Below are 17,947 nucleotides of genomic sequence, written 5' to 3'. Positions count from 1 at the left end.
CCCATGAACCCAGAATTGAAAATATGCCTTAAAAATGTGATGTTCTGGCTTGCAACAGGATGGAGCAGCTTGCAGACTCCAAAGCCACTGCTTTCCTCATTACCTGCTCGTACTCCTGAGCACACATCATAGACACGGAGGCTCCACAGAAGAAATGAAGCTCTTACCTCAATGTTGCACAGACATTCTTCCAACTTTGTGACCACTTCCGAGAATTCTGGTCTACCCTGTGAACATAACAGACAAAACAGAGCTGTGTTAAGTAGAAGGAGCAACTTCTATACTTAAACAGACTCACAGACAGATGAGTAACAAATCCCCTCCATGTCCCTCCTTTGAATTTCACCACACTGCTTTCAGTTTGCTTGAGAATCTGATGGGAACTGCATGTTCAGTGCTAAGCTCTGAAGAGGTGTGTGTTTTAACGTTGTCTACATTATTATTATTTTTCCGTAACAATCAGATTTGAACTAATAACAGGCCATAAGATTTCTGTAAAAATAATAGTAGATGATTGACTATGCTTATATATGAGGAGGAAGCTCTTTGCCTGTAAATAAGGTTTTTAACAGCAACAGCTGTGAAGATCAGCGGATGAACTCCTGAGAAATACTTGCACTTACAGAAACCCTTATCTTCCCCTTTCTGTGTGCTTGCATGGTTCCTGCTGGAGAATTCTGACCAGTGAACACCCACCGAGCCCTGAAGTTCACCATTTAGTTCACCATTTTCCCTTACCAGGTGACTCCACTCACATAAAAGCAGAGACAGATAATATCTTTGCACCTTCAGTGCAATGCTGCACAAAGAATGCTGTTGGACAAAGAATAGTAAGGTGATGCTTTTCACTGCTCAGTTATATTGTTTGTTCTGCTTGCTATGATGATTAATTAACAGCACAGGGTCTCTCCCCTTGTGAGGAATGACATCCCTGCATCAGAGATTATTATGCATGCTAGATACATACATGGTGTAACTGAGACACTTTGAAACAAGTGCTTTTTATTCTGTGCAGTGAATCCACAGCAGCATTTGGGATTTGTAGTGACAGTTTCAGGACAGGCACTGTCTGCATGGACTAAAGGCTCCCGTTGTTCCTTCCCTGGACCTCCTGGAACTTTCCTGAGGCCTTCAGACATAATTCAAAGTCTTTGTAAACGGGTGTAAAGTCATTTCCTGTAGGAAAAGGCCTTTAAAAGAATCCATTTCAGTAAGTTTTTTTCCCCACATTTTGTGCAGAATTTGAGTCACCCACTGGCTGATTGAGCTATCAATTGCCTTCCAATTCTGCAGTGCAGCTCTCAAGCATTAGGAAGATTAAACGATGTTGGAGTGATGCTGATGAGCAGCAAAGTGCATTAAAATTCCAAAAGGGTGTTTTATTTTTATTGGTGCTCAGTGAACTGCTAACAAGTTATAGTGACTCTATCTGTCACATACTGCTCACTTAAGTCAACAATTTAGTATAACATCTTATTAATAACTTTAAGCAGAGTGGGAGCTACTTGCTGATGGTTATTAGCAGCTGCTTTATAGTTACATGGAATAAAACAAACAAACTGCCCCCTCATCTGTAATGGAACATTAGTTCATAAAATGGGAGACAAGTGTATTCAAGTATCCAGGAAACAGTAATAGCACCAAAATAAAACAGCTAACCATACCCTCCATAGCAAACACATTCTATCTGCAGTTTTCAAGCTGAAACATAAGCTTACAGCATGGACTACAGTAAGGGGACAAAGCTCTCCAGAGTTATCTGGGAGCCCAGAGTCACACTGGCCTCCCTCCGCACTGTCCTGCTGCAGCACCTACACACGTGCTTTACTTAAGAGAGCTTTCAGGTATCCAGAGCAAGGACAGGTTCAGGCACATGATTACCTGCCTTTCTTAGCTGGACTAACCGAAAGAGGGGCTCTAGGGCTCTGCTTCCAGGGCGAAAGTCAAAGCCAGAGTCCCTGGTTCAGTAATGTGAAGCAGCAGATGCTACAAGGCTTCTGTAACACCAGAAAATTACACAAGCTCCAAAATCTCTTCCCATTAACATGTGTTGGAACTCCCACTGTTAAGTGAGGTCCCTGCATGCCAACACAGCACCAGCAGAGCAAACATATAGAATGGTGATAACAAATCCTAAGCCCTCTCCTGCAGTGTGTTTCCTAGTGCAGCTAACCCGCTCTAGAGCAGGTTTGTTGCCTCTCCAGACATCTGAGGGCCACGTGCCAAACTGTGCATGCAGCAGCAGCATGTGCAGAGATGGCCCTATGGGGCCCACAGGGTCACTTGCCTGGCAAAAAATCCTCTGTGAGAAGAACTATATGCAGATAACCTCAGCTGATGCACACCATCCTCCATTGCTGAGTGACACTGTCGGACTCAGATGCTGTGAACAAACCCATCTTTCTGATGCTCAACAAGTGCCAGAGCAGTAGCACCATCAGTAAGGCAGCTCTGATGGGTCTGTGCCAGCAGGCACCCACGCTCCCACAGTTGCAATTTCATGTGCAAATACACAGAGCTGTGCACGAACCACCCAGTTAGGAAATACAGGTGGGATGCAGAACTGGAAGAGTTCTCGGTATCAATCTGCTTTGAAAGATCTGATGCTCACTATAAGGACGGCGATCTAAAGACTGTTTAGTAAATGTATTTGGATGGTCTTAGCATCACGAAATCCTGCAGTGGCTCTGATGGCCCCGCCAGTCTGGGGATGGTATTTTTACAGCTTTGGTTTAGTTGGTTTTCCCTTTAGTGCAGAAATAGTTTTATATTAGCTTTTGCAAACTGTTTCTATCTTTCTTCAACCCTCATTTCTGAATCTCAGAAGGGAAGAACACTGTCACATTCTATTTTCTTTATTGCTGGTGCTATTGAGTTAATTGGGACAATCAGCTGAATCTCCCTTTAAAAAACTGTTCTGACTGTGGCATGAGAAAGGTGCAGCAATAATTTTCTTTCTTCAATACCACAAAACTCTCCCTGTGTTCCTGAAAGTTGTTAGCATTATTGCAGTGAGAATTTTCAGCAACTCACAAGCCATAAAGAAGTGTTTGATTAAATCATCAGAAAAAAAAAAAGAAAAGTAATTCAGCTGAGGACATTTTACTCAGTTAATTGAATAACGGTATTGGTGGTGGGAAGAATCAGACAGCAAACATCCTGTACTGCTAGAGACAAACAGAACAACTCAGCATATAATTGAAAGAAAGATAAGACAGGAAGGTTAACTGGCCAGAACAGAGAGTGGTGTTTATGACCTCTAACACACAGCGTGAGAAATCATATTTACAGTGCTCAAAACCACGTCTGCTCTCTTTAATGTGCAAGTTGCTGTACTTGAAGCATTACTGTGCTTGACTTCCTGAAGTTCACTTTGACACAAGCTCAAACTTTTAAAACTATTTCTATCTTAAATTGAGGCAGCACACTAAGATTTATGGCTCTCTTCCTTTATAGAGCATCCATACCCATTATGATGCTGAGGACTGCCCAGTCTCCAGGACATTGTCTCCCTGTCTCCCTTGCACTCCCTGCCCAGCAGGCTGCACTGAAGGCCTCTGGCTGCAGATCTTAGAACTCACTGCATGCTCTCATAGCAAGGACTGGTGTTGGATCCCAAGGTTTTACATGCCAGTTCTGAACAGATCCAAAACATTCCTAATTCAACTTCAAAACGTGCAGATCTGTCTTAGTTTCAGCTGGGACAGTTTTGCTTTTCTCCACAGCGTCTGATACAATGCAATGCTTTGGTGTTAGGAGAAAAGCACTGTTGGCAACACACCGATGTTTTAATTGTTGCTGAGCAGTGCTGCACAGACCAAGGAGGTAGAGATTCTCATAGTGCCCTGCCAGGAAGGGGCTGTGGAGCAAAGGAGCTGGGAGGGACAGAACCAGGATAGGGACTGAGAGCATATCACTAAGCCATAACCTGCTGGGATCAGCATCTTGGACTAGGCAACGTATCCTCATTAATTTCATCTAGCCTCCATTTGAGAGAAGGAAAGTAGAATCCAGAGTTATTCATAATAGCAATTGAAGAAAAAGAACACAAAAGAATCAGAAGTTCTGCACATTACGTGCTGAGAGTGACTGCCATGAAGAAAGCAGCCCTGGAAAGAGGAGAGATTGCAACCTGTGCCCGTGTCCTGCCCATAACTGCTCCTGGAGCTGGGATGGTGCTCAGGAGGGCCCTGCTGGCCCTCTTGTCTTATGCTCAGCTCTCATGCTGATATCTTTTCAGTGCATCAGAGAATGGCTTTAGGACACGGTAAAAAATAGGTTTACAATTTTTAGCACAACTTTTAGAGCAACTATTTTGATAATATAGATTTCATTTTTCACGTGGAAAAATATCAATAATTCACTGAAAACATCTACAGAAGTCTGAGAGCAAAAAGTACTTTTCTGTTCATCGCAAGTCAAAACTGAACTTTCGCACCACAGTTGCTCAAGTTTCCAATGAACAGCTGCCGATCAGCTGCTTTCCCCTCAGCCTCCAACTGCTCTGCGCCTTCAGCCCGTGCCACCGCCTGTCCCACTGCATTCTGCATCAGAACTCATCTCAGTGAGCTTCTGGGGCGTGCGGAGCTGCACCCAGACCTGAGCCCGCGGCTGGGGCTGCACGGGACAGCACTCACCTCTGGGCAGGCGTTCCAGCCCCGCATCAGCAGCGCGCAGATGGGTTTGGGGATGGAGTATCCGATGGGCGGGCGGATGTGGTGGTACGCCATGTCTGCCGCCGCCGCCGCTGCGGGAACAGCCCGGCACAAAGACGTGAGCATCCAGGAGGTGCGGAGCCCCTAGGAAAGCACAGCCTATCTGCTGGCACACAGCCGGGGCGCAAGGCGCATAACCACCGGGCCCATGGCCCCTCGTAGCTTAGAGAGGCTCCAAATCCAAACTGTTTCTACAGACAGCTAAGGCACCCTGCGACACTGAATGGAACGACACCGCGGTTGTGGCTGAGAGGGGATGTGGACAATCTAATTGTGGTTAAGCCCTAAGAAAATAACCTGCGGTCAGAGTATGTGGGATATGCAGGGAGCCACGAAACTCCAATTGTAAAATAGCAACAATACTGTAATTTTTTAACTATATCCCACTATTGTCACAGCCTTTGCCATAAGAATAATTTCAGCCACGGTTCATTCTTACTGCAGTTCTTGGCTGCACACTTGCTTCAGAATGCCAATAGCATATAAATCCTGTGATACTGTGACTAAACGCGGACAGAAGAGGCAAACGCAGCTTGCCTGATGTTGGCTGCACTCTGGTGAGTGTACTTTTGGAATCATGCTTTGCCTAGCAGGCACTATGCAAAAAGAGAAGGCAAATGCAAAGTACATTAAGATTGCAGTGAGGAACACTCCCTCTTTCCACCAAAGGTACTGCAATGTATCAGCTGATGGCAAGTCTTCTTGTGCCAAATTAACAATTTCTGCCATCAGTTTCACAGGATTAGAAAATGAGAAGGGGAAAACACAGGTGTGTTTTCACTGTGTACACACCTATCATACTTGACAAAGTTAATTTGCCACTTTTTTTTTGTCTCCTTTCTCTATTAGCAGGACTTTTCTTTCAGCTAATAAGCACATCAGTTAGGAGTACTTCAGAGAGACTGCACTAAAGAACACGTTGGATTTCATTTAGTATTCGGGTACTTTGTAAAGGAATTGACCAGATCAGGGAATAGCACAATGATAGACTGCTGAGGAACAGAATTAGACATACAGATGCACGTGGAAAAATAGATGAGTGAGCACCGATATATTTATGCAATATTAGCACCATTTGTATTCTGCTTGGGCACAACCATTTGTATGAGCTGAAAGAAAGCCACCTTCATCAAGATCAAAATGCTGTCTCCAAACATATAATGCTGTCTCCAAATAAAAGAAAAATTTATCTGACAGCCATCTGAGAAATCTTGCACATCTCTGCCCCCAGCAGCTCTATTCTGTACCTCAAACCCACTTCAGAACAAAACAAGAATCCCACAATTTTTCACAAGTTTTCACACTGGAGTGAAATGCATCTGTGCAGTTCCACCAAGCCGCCTCCTGAGTGCAGAGTGCTGCACAAAGATGCAGACACAGGAGGACAAAGCGCAAAGGCTGCTCTCAGTGGCATGGGAGGTTGAAAACCTCTACTGTAACAAAAATAAATGGTAGATGGCATTACAGTGGGGTAGATCTGTGCCTTTCATCAAATCTTGCCACCTAATGACGATGCTTAGTAAAATACTAATTAATGCTTTACTGTGCAACTGGTTCAGAGCCCCTTAAGCATTAATTCACTGCGTATCTTACCTGGCTTTAGGTGAGCAAATGGAATTTCGCCCGTTAGCAGCTCCCAGAGACACAGAGCGTAGCTGAACACATCAGCTTTGATGGTGTACCTCGTGCACTGGGTGAACACCTCGGGAGCCATCCAGCGCAGGTTCTGCATGCAAAGAACATCAAATATTTATTAACAGAGTTTATTTCCTCCTGTGTTTTTTCCTTTAGTTACACTGTTGTTCTTCTTTCTTTGTTTCCTTACCTCCATTGCTCCGTAAGATGACGGATAAGTCTACAGAAGGAAGAGCTGTATAAAAGTTATTTTCTACTGCAGATTAATTTTTTTTTAATTCACAGATCTCTGCTAGTAAAAGAAGGCTAAAGGAAGGAAAAGTACTGAAACAGCTCCCACACTATTCCAGTTCACCAATCCCATCAAACCTACTTTTAAGGTTATTTTCTCCTAACCTGGATTTGCCCTTAAGCTTTACATTAACTACATGGAACAAAAGAAAAAACAAACCCCAGGCTGTTTGGTCATGTTGTCTTCATCCAGGGATTGCAAAAATCTCGATTCTGAAACACACAGAACAGAGCTGGTTTTACTGTCGAGTCACTGCAGGCACCTGCCTTGTAAAAAAGTCCTTGTAAAAGGTATTTCTTAATAACACCAGGGTCTGGAAAATCCAGACAACCTGCAATGGCTGCTATTACAGGAGTGCACACAGGCAGCGAGACTTCTCAAGACTGGGTGCCAAATGCTGCACCAGTATAAATCCACACAGTCTGCCAACATCAGCAGCAGCTTATAGAGCTGAGGATCTCAGCCGAGGAGTTTGACTGAGGCACACTGTGACAGTGCACAAGCTGCACGTTTCATGGAGTACAGCCTGGCCTACTGTTGAACAGAAAGAGTAAGAAAGGTCCATAAATGAAATAAAGAACTTCATTCTGCCCTTTAAGCTAAAAGGAAAGAAGCCTGTCCTTTCACCCCACGATTTGACTGTTCTCACTGTCATCTGGGCTTTCTTCTCATGCATATTACAGAGTAGCTGCAGCACGAGACAACTTAGAGACACAAATAGAGGTATTCTCATCCTTAAGAGTCTTTTTCCACTCTTCTCATAATAAAGTGAAGAATTTTCTTAGTATTTCCTCAATAAACACGTTCAGTTTTAAACAGTTTTAGGTTAGTTTATAGATCTATCATAAAATCATTACCTCCAAAATCAGCAACAACTGCATGCCCATCCTCATACAGCAGAATATTGTGACTAGAAAAAAATTAAAGATAATTGTTTAATTTTGTCTTACAAGTGGTGATGATTTTACAATTCTTGCTTCGCAGAAGTCTCGACAACTTCAAAGCCCCTGCCTAAGAAAATGAACATCTTAAAATGTCTCCATCTGCTGATGAAGAGAAGGCACATCATGCATCCTGCAGCCTTCCTCAGCATCTAGGAAGGAACTCATTCCTGCTTACACTAATGGAGATTGGTAAGATTTCAGCCCTGCCCTCCATTCATGTTCCTTTTCTGTTTTGATTTGGAGATCTAACAGAGCACAGCTGGTAATGTACATTCAAGCCAACGTCCAGCAAAAATTGGACACTGTCTGCTCACTATATGTGGTTCTGTGTTCAGCTATCATGATGGCTGCAGTTCAGACAGCAAAACAGGTGAGGGCAGCTGATCAGTGACAATAATCTGAGATTCCAGATTAACAAAGAACACTACACAAACAAAAAAAGCTTTTTGTTTTTACCTGCTTCCTGGGGAAACCCTGGACATAACAATCAAGGTCCGTAGGTTCAAAGGAAAACATTCTCTTTGTAAGATGCCTGCTCTGACATCACCCTGCTGTTACCAACAAGTTATCCTTGAACTTCATGTACTCCTATCACTCCCGGCAGCACTATGCTCAAAAGAGATTTACCACCTGTCCACCAGCCTCAGAAAAGCAACCCAGACTTGTGAAGTATGAGAACATTTTGCAGTGCACAATGAAATTCGTTAACCTGGATGACTACAGAAGCACTGCCCTAAGCATGCTGGGAGCATTCCAGGGGTTAAATAAACTCAGGTAATTAGCTGTAATTTTTAACCTCAACTCATCATTCGAAACATTGGTTTGCAAACATCTGCTTGATGTGGAATCACATAAATAACTGGGACCCAGAAGCTGTTCTTCAGCAGATTAATGGTAACTACTTGTGCTCTGATACAGAAGACAGAAACCCACAGGAGAGTCAAGGTCACACACCTGAGTTTACATGCTTATTTATCAGTAAAACTCACATTTTCATAACTGGCAGTGCATTTCGACTGTGGAGGTGGGACCTTCGTTGGCATACCCTTCCAAAGCTCCCTGGAGAGCTGTTCCATATAAAAGTTAGGTTCCATGGAGGGTGCAGCTACGAATGGCAGCATGGGAGGATTTGAGGTAACATCTGGCATCTCATGGAAGGTGCTCACTGGTCAGAGCTGTGGTTTGGCCAAGCAGAATTCCATAGACAAAAATACCATATAAAATTCATGCACCGAGCCCAATGCTTCCTGAAAACTCAAGTTACTGCGTATGGAATGCACAGTTAACCTCATTCTGTCCCTGCACCTCTTTGCTCTGTCTCCATGTACCACAACCAGGGCTGCCTGCACACTGCAGATGGAAAGGATTTCAGGTGTAGCCTGGGTGAAGCTGACACCCCTCAGTAAAGCAAACTGCAGACAGAGTGAAATTCCAGGAAAATATGACACTTGTGTTAGACTTATATGCTAAGTTTTTATTCTATGCAGGTTCTTAATCTTTGCCCCAGTTCTTGAAGTAGGAAGGAGGTAATAAATGCAGGAAGACTCATTCAGTCAGCAGTTGTTTGGGGCAACCTGTGAGGACACCTGAGATCAAAGAAATCATTTACCCAAGAGAATTGCTTGCACTGACTCTGAGAGGTGCTTTAATTTCAGTGAAGTCTTCAAAACCATGGGAACTACAAGGCTCAGTGAATGTAAAGAACTGGGTAACCAGCACTCTGCCTAGGGCTGTTGGCAGGGATATATTTGGAGGCTTAAAGTTAAATCCCTGGATTTGTCCTAAAACTAAACTAAGCCTAAACCAGGGCTGAAGATATAAATCAGGAGATGCATGGTGGCTTAAATCCATCTGTTGATGTTGAAGAAAATTCAGCTCTTATTTGCATGTTATTTGTTCAAATACAGTGATGATGTGGATAATATCTGGAAGGAACACATATTGTATACAGCCTATCAATTAGAGGATTTCCAGAAAGAAGCTTACAACTATGAAAAAAACAGCTACAAAAAGATTTCTACAAAAGTCTATGAATATTTAACAGTTTTGCACAAATGTGATTTCGTGAGCAGCTAGGCAGGACAGCTGCAAACCAGATCCGAGTAAGAGAGCAACTCTACCACTGAAACTGTGAAAAGAGAGGTACTCCAATTATGTAGAACCAAATGGACATTTTCTATACCTTTACACCTTGCTAGCTTAAAATAAGAGGAAAAAAAGGAACATTACAATTGGAAATGAATGAATTCTCTTTTTTTCTATTCAATGCAAGTTCTTAGATAAAATGCCCCAAAAAAAGATTAGAAAATACAGATGGGAGAAGCAGATTTTTTTTTTTTTTTTTTTTTTTTTTAAAATGAGTGATATTGTCCATGTTAGCTATTTCATAGGGAATCTGCTAATTCACATTTCTGTGCTACCTAAAGGCATTCATCTTCAGTTCGGTGAAGGAGGTCAGTATCAAAGGACGATGAAGGACTGGTGGACTGCAAAGATGCAAATAACCAGGAGTGAGATCGTATTGTTTGGAGTATGTCTTCATTTTAGATTTATTAGATGTGCAGCCTGCACCTGTCATGTGGATCTTCATTCCCCATGGCAAACATGAATTCAGACAAAGATTGAGGCTACCTTTTGTTTCAGCTTCTCAGCTTTGTCTGGAAATACCAGATCTGGAACAGAGCAGATGCTGCATGAAGCATCCTACTTGTTGAGTAATTTGTCGAAAGACAAAAACCAGTAGCAGTTTCAGCACATTACTAACCTTGCTCATGTGTTAGCTTATGGTTTGAAACAAGGTCAGCACTAGAGCTGTTTGAGCTATTTCCTCTTCCCAGCTAATTGAACTAAGCAGGGAATGCTCAGTGAGTGAGTGGGATGGAAGGGAAGGCCGCTTGTAAGCAGCCTCATTGCAACTGAGGCATCATAGCACTTGCAAATTTTAGGGCAATTTCAGGGTTGAAAACTCTTGGGATGATAAAAAGCAGCTGAGAAGTGAGCTATGACTTATCTGGAACAAGTCTTAGAGTGCATCAACACATCGCACTTCCACAGCTCTCTGCTCCTTGGATTCAAGGACACAATGGCTGTATGGTCAATGGATATCAAGATGTTACAATCACAATATAATCAAGAGAGTTAGGCAAAGTGGACAATGATAACAAAAGAGAATAAAATGGAAGGCTTACCCTTCGGCTGGGCTCACCACGAAACACCAATAGAGGTGATCTCCAGAAGAGATCCTTCCCCACTGGCAGCCAGCTCTTAAATAGGTCTAAGAGGGGGGGAGCCTGGCTCCATCCCTTCCGGCAGCACAGATGAATTGCCTTCACCTGTGCTCCTCTGGCTGACTCAGTGCTCACCTTAGGTGATCAATCAGAGGTTCAGGCCGTGACTCAGCAGTTCCCATACAATGGCAGAAGCATGGAAGGGCCACCCAGAGCCAAGGACAGCTGCTGCACAACTCTGTAAAGAGCCCAGCGCCAGGCAGAAGTCACAGCCTTGTAAGCAGCACTTCTGCACTGAGAGCTGCTCTGCCTGCACTCATCAGCCTTCCCTAGAGGCAGGGGTACCTTGCCTCCATGCACTAACATGACAAATACCAGTGCTGCTTTCAGCTCAGGATTGGCATTTGCAAGGAGCACAAGTACGTCTGTGTGGCTGTACCTGCCCACCTGCGTCAGGAATTCTTAACAAGCAGCTGCACTGATGAAGAAATTCTGACTCTGTAGGAACTTACAGTGGAAAAAAATTCATCCATACGTATCTGGCACTTCCACTGCAACTGTACTTGAATTACTATACTGGGGAATTTGGAACCAGTCTGTTTTCTGTCTGTCATCACACACTGACAATTGGAGGACACCAGCAGACAGAGCTGTGACTCTAAGCTGTACAGTGGGAAATTGGATAAGCAAGCTGTGCTTCCAGGTGGCTGGCATTAAAACAAGTAACCAACCTAGTACAAGTACCTGTCCTCTCTATGAGGAGAGGAGAATTTCAACCTCAGAGAAACACATAGAGCTTGAAACAATGGCTCCTCTAATTATTACATCTTGATTGAAACTCCTGGCTTAAAAGCCCTACCTCTCCAGCATCCTCTGGCTGTTGGATGGCCTTTGCTGGTGGCAAATCCTCCACCAAAGCTGTTCTAATGCTCAGTTTAGTGGTTGGCATCCCTGCTCACAGCAAGGGTGATCTTTAAGGTCCCTTCCAATCCAAACCATTCTATGATTCTGCAAAAGGTGTTCTGGTTTCAAGTCCTCTGTCAAGGGAAGGAGGCAGGAGGAAAAGTCTGGAAGAAGGACAAAGCAGGAGTAAGCATGCCAACAGGCAGTACAAACTGCAGCTCCATCAGAGGAGGAAAATCAAAGCCTGAATTCTATCCTCATTAAGAGGCTGAGCTGTGTTCAAGTTGCAGTGTTGTAAAGATGCCCATACATACGGTCCACACATACACTGGGGACACAATTTTATTTTCTGCCTGTCCAGCTCTCTGTTCTCCCAGAACTTCACCCCCTTTTCTTTTGATCATGATGGTGTCTAACCTTAAAAGAAGGACTGCATTTCTCCCTGCAGCTATCAACACTCATTTCCTTCAGTATCTGTATTTCCAGGCTCTCGGCTGTGTATTCCAGTGAATATTGTAAAGGAAAAGGTTTAGGACTACAGGGCAGCTTCAGCTTATTTCCATCCAGAAAGCGTAAGGTAAAATTCCTGCTGTGAGATGTTTCATTCCTTAATTATTACAAAAAAAAAAGTAATAAAAAAGAAAAAAAAAAAAAATATATATATAAGGAAGTGGAATAGCTGTAACCTCCCGTTTCTACCATACGCACAGTTTAAGAGCTAACAAATAGTTATTGAATAAAGCACATATTGATTTAAAATAAGTTAAACTTGCCATCTAACTCTGCCTCAGCTCTTAGCTATCATTTTGCTATTTCCTTTACAACAACTCCCTACACCCCCCCAAAAAAACAGAAGCAAAAGTGAGACTTTAACATAACGATTCTCTACAGCTGTGTAACAGAACAGATGGCACACTGCTCCTTGCTGCATCTTTTAAAATCATGTGTATAGGAAAAGGGGACTCAGTTCTGCTCTCCAGGCACCAATGAGGTCTGGAAGCGAGGCCTTGCCTTTGAGCAAAGCAGTGCTGCACCCCAGCTGTGTGCCTGTCGGTTTAGGGAGCGTTATCACCTCTGAGGGTCAGAATGGGGCAGGATAACTCCTGCCAACGTTCCTGCTTATTTTTGAGCTCAGAACTAACAGGGAAATTGCAGTCCATTAACTGCTCTCCCAAATGAGCCTAAAGGGTCTTTTCTGCTACAGCCTGGTTCTCTGGCGAAACAGTTTGATGTAGCACACAACAGCTAAAGCTTCACTTTATTTGGAAGCCTCAGATAGTTTCTTTCAGTTCTAAAAGCGTTAAGAGACATTTACCTCATTGGTAACTATTTCAGTTGGTTGTAGCTCTGAAACAAATTCAGATCTGGGCTGAGCTGTGATTTGCTGACAACCATCCACAAACAACAGAAACTGGAAAAAAAACCCTACAACTTCTGATTTCCCCACCTGCTGATCAGATCAATGGCACATCAGTGTTGCTAAATAACTTCAGAGCAACAGAAGTACAGATCTTTTCAATTAATTACATGCAACTAGCATATTATTTACTCAGATTCAAGATGTTTTGCAGAACAAACTCCTCAAGAGAAACAACAGAAGCCAATTTACAGTGTAACATTTAAAACAGGGCTGAAGGAGGATTTAGGAAAACAGAACAGCCCTGCAATAGCTACTAATATCTGGATTTACAACTTAAAGCCTTTAGGCACCGCTACAACCTGCCACAGAACGCTGAACATTCAGCTCCCCTGAACTGATAAGCTTAAGTAGTGTGGCTGAACATCCGCTTTGGATGCATCCTTGCTGGTGAGACAGGCACTCTGACAGCCAAAAAGCAGCAAGCACAGCACAGCCTTCAGTGTGATTATAGCACAGACGACATTGCTGAAGCACAGACCTTGCTGGAAGGCTGTTAGCCTGCTCCGTTACACGTGCCTCACACATGCATTGAGTTTGTAACTCATAGTGAGCCACAGAACAATTCCTGCAGGAAACTGATAGTGTGCAGAGGCCAGGTTCATGTCCCAGGGAAAACTAAGGCTCGAGGTCTTGAAAAGAAATTCATTTATGTGGGCAGCTGGGAAAACAAAGACAGATAGGATGGGAACATTTCAAGACTTCGGCATTTGGTTTTGTTCTGAGTCACGATGGAATGAAATGCCTGCTTTGTGTGTGTGCATGAGAAATGCAATTTCCTGCCCCCCCCATAAACAGCTAAATGATCTGATTGAAGTATTCCAGTCCAAATTTGTTCTTTGCTGGTCCACGTAATAAGCTACTGTAAGTCCTAGAAGCCTGCATTCTTTAGCTATCAAAAGGAAAAAAAACTAGCCATTCCCAGGTGTAGTTTCAATAAACTTGGTGCATTAGTGAAAATAAAGAAGATATTTTCAACTTCTTGAAAGAAAGAAGCTCAGAGGGAGTTAGGACGGCCAGACCGAGGTTTGCGTGCAGAGCGGTCACTAGAGGGAGATGCAGGGCACCATTTGCAGGCACATCTCTGCCTCCGAATTTCCTTTCCTTGTGCATCTCCATGTACGGACCAAGTACAGCCTTTGTTAATACCTATTTTAGCTTAGATGTACAGAGAATTCAAATTATGTTTTCTTTGTCAACAGTAAGAAGCACTGGGTAGAGAGAAAGTGCAGTACTGTTTCAGATATTCTACATAAGAAAACTACAATTATGGAATAATAAGAGACAACTGCGTGCTCAAGTCCGCACTACTTTCACATTGCCCTCCACCTGGACTACAGAACTTCCATTGGGAAAACCGGTTTGACTCATGCCAGCCATGTCTAATGGAGTTGCTTATGATTTGGAAAGTGAAACGCAAGATTCACACCCAGAATTTGAGGTGACTACGGAGTTTGGAACATCAGTTACAGTCACCACACCATGTAACTTCAAACAGAAATCAGAGTTCATAGTGGCTAAAAAGACACTAGGAGGAAAAAGGAAAAGCTCATCAAAAAGACACAGAACATTAAATAACCTTTTTGGAAAGTGCGTTCTTCTAACATGAAGTATAAAAGCCCTGTGGTCATCCAGGGGAAGAGGTCAGCTGATAGATGTAGGGCACTTACAGATTTAAGCAAAGGTAAGCTATGAAAAGACTGATTACCTGTTCCTCAAAGTCTAGAATATACAGTGATATTCCAGGTGAAATACAGGCATTGCTCAACCAAACTTACAGCCTACATTATACATACTCAAACACTACAGCAGCCATGGATACAGAAAGAAGGAAAAAGAAGCTCCTTACCCTCAGAAAGCCTCAGGTACACAAAGATCTCCAGCAGGATACCCTCACCTCCACTGCCAGTCCTTAAATGAGGTCTGGGCAAGGGTGGATCCTGGCTCCAGCCCTGGTCACTCAGCTGCATTGCATTGCATTGCATTGCATTACACGCACCTGAGCTTCCCTGGGCTGGCCCTGCCTTCCCACCAGGTGCTCCATCATTTCTTCGGGCCATGACTTAGCATCTCTGCTGGATAAGGTGTTTCACAATACCTCCCAGCTGAGAAAAACAATTCCTTTCACTCCTGTGTTTGAATCAGTTTTTTTTTTTTTTCCAGGCTTCAGGATTATTTCAGATTCATGTCTTGTTCAATATGACACTCTCAATTGAGGGTCTTTTGGAAAAGAAATTGGACTGTGAGATACAATAGTTTGGGAAACCATAATCTGAGGTCAATACACTGTGAAAAATAAGGGATAACCACTGGTATCCATGTTGACTAAAAGGTGATCTGATTCACTTCTCTGTATTTACAGCTTCTAAGATCTTTTACTCTTATCCTCAAAGTGGATCACTGTAATATGAGTGTGAAGTTATAAATGGGCATATCCTGCCATAGGCATTGATTTCAGAGGATATTGCTCTGTACAGTCATCTGATGTGAGCCATATACATATTGATTTCATCAGGGACCAAATTACTTTTCTTGTAATATTGACTTTTTCAGTGCAAAAGCACATACAGAGGAGCAAAACTGCCTTCACAGTAGCGAGTCAAGGCTTTCAAAACAATTAAAGACATTTCTCTGCTGCCTTCCTATTTCCTGAACAATGTTTCTGAATTACATGCTGCCAGCCTGTATGCAGAAGAGAAAGCTGGCCAAATAAAACATGGGTGCCAGCAGCAGGAGTTCCAATGAGTTCCCTGCAAACTGAGGTTTCAGTGCCTCTCGGAGGTGTGATGTATGCTCAGGTGTAGAAATACAAACTTAAGAGTTCAAAATGTTCAAATCCTTGCCATGATACCCTGCTGCCTCTGCCATTTTTAGAAACCTTATAGCCCCATAAGACTGGTGTGCCAACGGCAGAACGATGCCTGGAGATTTGAGATTTCCATCCAGCTTTGAAAAGAAGCCGTATGGATCCCAGCTTTCTGTGAGAGGCTTTGTGATGTGCACACAGAACAGAAAGCAGAAGGCAAACTTGTGAAGAACAAATGGAGGAATTGCTGAAACCAAAGCTCCGATTGTTGCTCTGTTTGTTTCTACTCCCGATCAAGACAAAGAGCTGCCAGCAGCCCAGTGAAGAAGGGACTCACTGCATGTCCCAAACAAAACACTACGCTCATCTCAATTTGGAAAGATCAACTTAAGAATGTCATGATGTTGCAGAACCAAAAACACCGAGGTAGTTGTTTCATATGTGGCATGAATTATGGCTATTGAGAAGGTGTTTTTCTCATCAGCAGGGAAGGGTTCATAGGCCCAAGGGGAACTGAAATGACATTACATGTGGGGGTTTAGGAGAGAGCCATAGATGCAAACCAAGCTCTGCACACAGCCCTGGGCTGGGTCAGCCTGCACAGGGAGGGCTCTCACCCTGCAGAACTGCACCAGTCCCATCCTGATGGGTCTGCAGCTTTGGGAGCAGCTGCACTTTTACAGGTAGCTCAGAAATAGGCTGAAATTTGGTAAAGATCACTTTTTTTATAGCAGAAAAACAGAATCCTAAACATTCACTTGTTTTTCAGACAACTTCAATACTGTCAGAGAACACAAATGTATGTTGCAGCAGGGACAAGTGCTGTCATAAATGTTAGCAATCTGAGAAGAGGTGGAATAACATCTTGCTTGTACACCTGTGCTTTTTTTCCTTTCTTTTTTTTTTCTTTTTTTTTTTTCTTTCTAAATAAGAAAAGGAGATTGTGCTTTGTACAGACACTTGATGAGAGAGGAAGCCTTCGAGATCAACAGGGAAAGTGAATGATGGCCATGCTCACAAATCCATTTGATCTCAAGAGAATCTGGAGGGAATGAAGAAAAGGGGCAAAACACAATCCTTGCCAAATAAATGTTTGCTAATTAAGTATTTGCTAACAAAGGGCATACACTCTCGTACTTAGAAGTGGTATGATAATGTAGATCATGACTGTGAAGGCAAAATATCCTTTGCCTTTGGTAGCATGTTACTTAGTGAGAAAAATGTATATAGAATCTATTGAAAATTGACTTACTGTGAGGGAAGCTGTTCCAATTGATTTAATTTTCAGCAAAGAACACATAAAGCAGCAGAACAACAATTGCACGCTGTCAATAAGGAGCAAGGCTTTAAGAACTAGCATTGCAAACACAGATCTTCAAAGAAGTGAAAATGTGGGGAAAGATTCACAGAGTGCTTTAGCTCCCAGTAACTCTGAGGATCAAGATCTTCATACAGCAGCCACTGTACGGTGCTTTTTTATATTTATATATTTTTTATATTGCAAATTGCAATATAAAAGCAAGTGAATGTAGACACAACAGTGTTGACATGATATTTATCAAAACATTGGCTGATTCAAGTAAATTCAAGAGAGTGAAAAGCCTATGAAAAAAAGAAATGAAAAGGTTGGCAAGAGCATACATGCTGAAGGGAAAACGAAAGTAATATTGATGGTCTCAACCAAAAAGCATAAATTCCTCATGTTAGAGATGTAGATATGAGCAAGAACAATCAAGTGAAGAATATAAATTTCAGCATGTTACAGTTTTTAGGGCAGATAAAATTTAAGCTCTCCCAGGCAGGACTTCCACAAATCACTGTCTATGAATCCAAGCTTCACCTGAACCCAAACTGCAGGAAAATAAGTGCAATCATAAAAATGTAATGGGTTCATATAACGTAGGCACAACTCTGTTTATCTTGATTTTAGCTCTCATATATATATATATTTTCCATCGAAATATTTAAGTGTTTTGAGTACGACACGTTGCTTTAAGATCCCCCCAAG

General features: G+C 42.8%; 1 protein-coding gene across 1 annotated transcript in view; it reads right to left on the bottom strand.

Annotated features, from left to right (window-relative positions):
• LOC122160993 (serine/threonine-protein kinase TNNI3K) overlaps positions 1-17,947 on the bottom strand; it is a 46,809-nt gene that overhangs the window by 6,971 nt on the left and 21,891 nt on the right. Inside the window, exons 18-22 of the mRNA XM_042820042.1 lie at positions 7,500-7,552; positions 6,802-6,854; positions 6,309-6,441; positions 4,638-4,747; positions 168-227 (exon numbers count right to left, since the gene is read on the bottom strand). Of these exons, the coding sequence (XP_042675976.1) occupies positions 168-227; positions 4,638-4,747; positions 6,309-6,441; positions 6,802-6,854; positions 7,500-7,552 (409 nt within the window). The remainder of the gene's footprint in view (positions 1-167; positions 228-4,637; positions 4,748-6,308; positions 6,442-6,801; positions 6,855-7,499; positions 7,553-17,947) is intronic.

This window comes from Centrocercus urophasianus, unplaced genomic scaffold (genome assembly GCF_019232065.1).
Source record: "Centrocercus urophasianus isolate 14NV4802_14NV808 unplaced genomic scaffold, USGS_Curo_1.0 seq_18, whole genome shotgun sequence".
NCBI classification, from domain to species: domain Eukaryota; kingdom Metazoa; phylum Chordata; class Aves; order Galliformes; family Phasianidae; genus Centrocercus; species Centrocercus urophasianus.
Note: the sequence above shows the minus strand (reverse complement) of the source record. Positions and strands in the feature narration are given on the sequence as shown.